Source organism: Entamoeba nuttalli, assembly GCF_000257125.1.
Source record: "Entamoeba nuttalli P19 unplaced genomic scaffold asmbl_5224, whole genome shotgun sequence".
NCBI lineage: Eukaryota > Evosea > Mastigamoebida > Endamoebidae > Entamoeba > Entamoeba nuttalli.
Genome location: NW_008577316.1, coordinates 1 through 3,527, shown reverse-complemented (window position 1 = coordinate 3,527; position 3,527 = coordinate 1). Strand labels below are relative to the sequence as shown.

At 23.7% G+C, this 3,527-nt stretch overlaps 2 protein-coding genes across 2 annotated transcripts; one reads left to right on the top strand and one right to left on the bottom strand.

The window, feature by feature from the left end:
* On the top strand, positions 1–1,402 carry ENU1_123880 (hypothetical protein; the record flags this gene model as incomplete). Its single annotated transcript, XM_008859891.1, has 2 exons — positions 1–36; positions 84–1,402. Exons 1-2 carry the CDS (start codon positions 6–8, stop codon positions 1,400–1,402), a joined length of 1,350 nt encoding a protein of 449 aa, XP_008858113.1. The 5' UTR covers positions 1–5.
* Positions 1,403–1,458: 56 nt separating this feature from the next.
* Positions 1,459–3,432, bottom strand: ENU1_123870 (protein kinase domain containing protein; the record flags this gene model as incomplete). Its single annotated transcript, XM_008859890.1, has 1 exon — positions 1,459–3,432. One exon carries the CDS (start codon positions 3,430–3,432, stop codon positions 1,459–1,461), a length of 1,974 nt encoding a protein of 657 aa, XP_008858112.1.
* Between the last annotated feature and the right edge of the window lie 95 nt (positions 3,433–3,527).

Genomic DNA, 3,527 nt, shown 5'->3' with positions numbered 1-3,527 from the left:
TTGCAATGTTACAATCATATGTTACATATTCTGAATGTTTGTTTAATGACATATAAGAAAAAGAAAAAGATATAATTAAGTAGATAATATGATTTATCATTTTAAAGGAAAGCAATATGTTTTAACATTTCCAAGGAAAGTTGTTAAAGTATATCCATTAAATGTACCATTTAGTTTAGAATATGTAGTAATGGTATTTTGTAATAGTATCAGTATTAATCATATAAATTTAAAAGAAGGGACATTAAATAATACAACAATTTATTCATTTTCTACAATAATTGAAAGTGTACAAGATTATTTTTCTATAGTAAGAGGAGGGATGAGTAAATTTGTACTATTATATAATCAAAAAAAAGTATTTTTATTTGAAGTAGCACCACTTAAATTACAAGGAGCAACACCAGTCAGTACGAGTGAATTTATGATAGAAAATAGTAAACAAACATTTAATGGGAAAATGATAGAATTTGAAGAAGAATTTACATGTGTTAGTTTAGGAAAAACGATATATTTAGGAGGAAAAGAAGGAGTGTTTGAAGTTAATGGGAAGGAAATAAAAAATATAAGTAAAGAAGTTGCAATAAGAATTGTAAGTGGAAAAGAAAATTTAACAAAAGATGTTAATGACCAAATAGGGATTTTAACACGGAATAAAATTATATATGGAGATGTTACTCAAGTTGGATTTAAAGAAAGAGAAAGGAAAGAAATAGAAAAATCAATCAAACATATTTCAACAGGATGTTATGAAAATGTAATGATGATAGGATGTGGGTTTTCAGATAAAACAATAGTATATTCATATGGGAATGAACTTCAAGAAAAAGAATTTAGAAAAGGAAAAAGTAATATAGGGAAATATTTTGGATTAGTTGAAGATAAAGTAGTAATTATTACGAATGATATAAAAGAAGGATGGATAGAAGAAATAGGAATTAAAAGAGAAGAAGGAATGGAATTAGCATTAATACCACAAAGTGATAAAAAAACCGGGAATGAAAATGAAGAAAAAAGAAGAATGAATGAAATTATTAAAAAACAAAATGGATATATTGAAAAAGAGAATCAACAAGCTATTGAATATATTAAAGAATATAAAGAAGAATATTGTGAAATGAAGAATAAAAATAAAGAGAAAGGAAAAATAGGAAAAGAACAAAATCAAAATTATGAAGAAGGAAGAAAAATAGAAGAAAATAATCAAAATGAAAAAATGAATATTCCTATGATAGATTCAACATATTATGATATATTTTCATCATATGTTAAAGAATATGAAGAAATAAGTATAATGTTAAATGAATTAAATGGATTATTAAAAACAATAGATGAATTAATTGGACGTAGTGATAAATCAATTACAGAATATAATTCATTATTAGAAATATTAGAAAAATAAAAATGATTAAAAAGAAAAAAAAAAAGATAAAAAGAAAATTGAAAGAATTATTTTATTTATTGTGTTATTATTTTTTTATCATTTCCTCTTTTTAATATAAATTTGCATTTTGATTTTAAATTTTTTTTAAATTCTTCTAATTCTCTAATAAATGATACTCCATTTTGAGAAATAATAGTTTTTTTTCTTTTTTGAATCTTTTCTTTTGGTAATAAAATCCATTCCCAAAGTTCATTTGATACTAATTTCTCATCAGCAATTAACATAGGAATACTTTTCTTTGTATATTGTTTTTGCATACTTCCTATTGCTTTTCCTAATGGAAGTATTTCTTTTCTTATTAAATCTTTATCAATATATATATTTAATGTTACACCAATATCCCAAAAACAATTTGTAAAAAAGTCATATTTTCCATCTTTATGAATATTTAATTTAATCCAACATCCTTTATATTCATTATTACTTTCTTCATATATCACATTAAATCCAAAATATTCTAAATATATTTTCATTGATGCTTTACTCATTTTATCACTTATTCCTTTTACTATTACTTTTCTTTTTGCTATTAATCCTTTTTTATCTCCTAAACTTTGATAAATATTATCCACTTTTATCCAATATCCTATCGTTTTAATCTCTACTTTATTCTTTTTTATTTTTGTTTCACCTCCTGTTAAACTTACTTTCCCTTCCTCATTTTTAACTTCAAAATAAAGTCCTTGATTATTATTTCCTGAAATTCCAATGTCATATACTATGTCTTCGTTTTCTTTTAAATAATTAAATATTGGAATGATATAATTAAATCTTTCATTTCGATACTTTTGAATAATTGTTTTTATTGATGCTAAACTTTGTATTGGTTTTTTAATCATAATTTCTTCAAGTTCTTTATTATTATGAATCATCTCATTAATTCCACTATGACTAATATGTAATTTACTTTTATTCATAAATACATTAATTATTGACCCTATTAATATTATACATTCTATAATATCAAATTGATGTTGTTCATTTGAAATACTTGTATTAATATAAACAAGTGATGGTGATACAGTTGGTTCTTTTGTAACATGTAAACTTACTGTTGGAATTCTGATAATATATGACGTTGGCTCTTTTATTTCTTTGATAATAACTCTTACAAGCTCTTGATAATTATTAATTAATACCATTAATTCTCCTTCTTTATTAATTAAAAGTGGACTTTGAACCTCATGATATTCTATTCCACTTTCTTTTAATAAACTTGATGGTATAAAGGGATTCATAAACATCGCTTTTGTTCCATATAATATGTGAATTTCTGTTAAACTTCTAATGATTTCTAAATGTGTTGTTGTTAATTCAAATTCTTCTGTTTCTTCTTTTTCAATGTCTTTTATCTTTTCTTTCATTTTACTTTCAATTGCTGCTGATAATTGAGGCCATAAATTTGATTTTTCTTGAATAAATGGAAGTAGTTCCGATATTTTTTTAAGGTCTTCATCAAGTATTGTTAATTTTTTTAATACTTCATCTATTGTTGGTCTATCTTTTGGGTTTGGCTCAGTCATTTCTAGTATTAATTCTTTATACATTTGGTATTGGTTTTCGACAGTTCCATTAATCTTTCTTTGATTCTTTAGTCGGTCTAAGTTATAAATAAATTCTGATCTTGTTGTAGGTGATAAACACATTTCATATAAAATAATCCCAAGACTGTAAATATCTATTTTATTGTCGTAGTTCCCTGTAACTATTTCCGGTGCTGCATATCCAATTGTTCCAAGTATTTTACTTTTATAATCTGTATTTGTTCTTGCAAGTCCAAAATCTCCAATTTTCATAGTGTCTTTCTCTTTTAAGATATTTCCTGGTTTAAGATCTCCATGAATAATACAATGTTGATGTATTGCTGAAACTCCCATAACTATTTGTTTAAAATAATTCATTACTTTGTTTTTTCCTTCTTGTGAACTATAATGTAATTCCTTATTTTTAATAATTTTACTTAAATCTCCTCCTGTACAATATTCCATTTGAATACAAATCCCATACTTTTCTGATTGATTATCTTGTATTTTATTTTCAACTATTGTTAAATTTACATTTTCTTCTTCTTTATTTTCTTCTT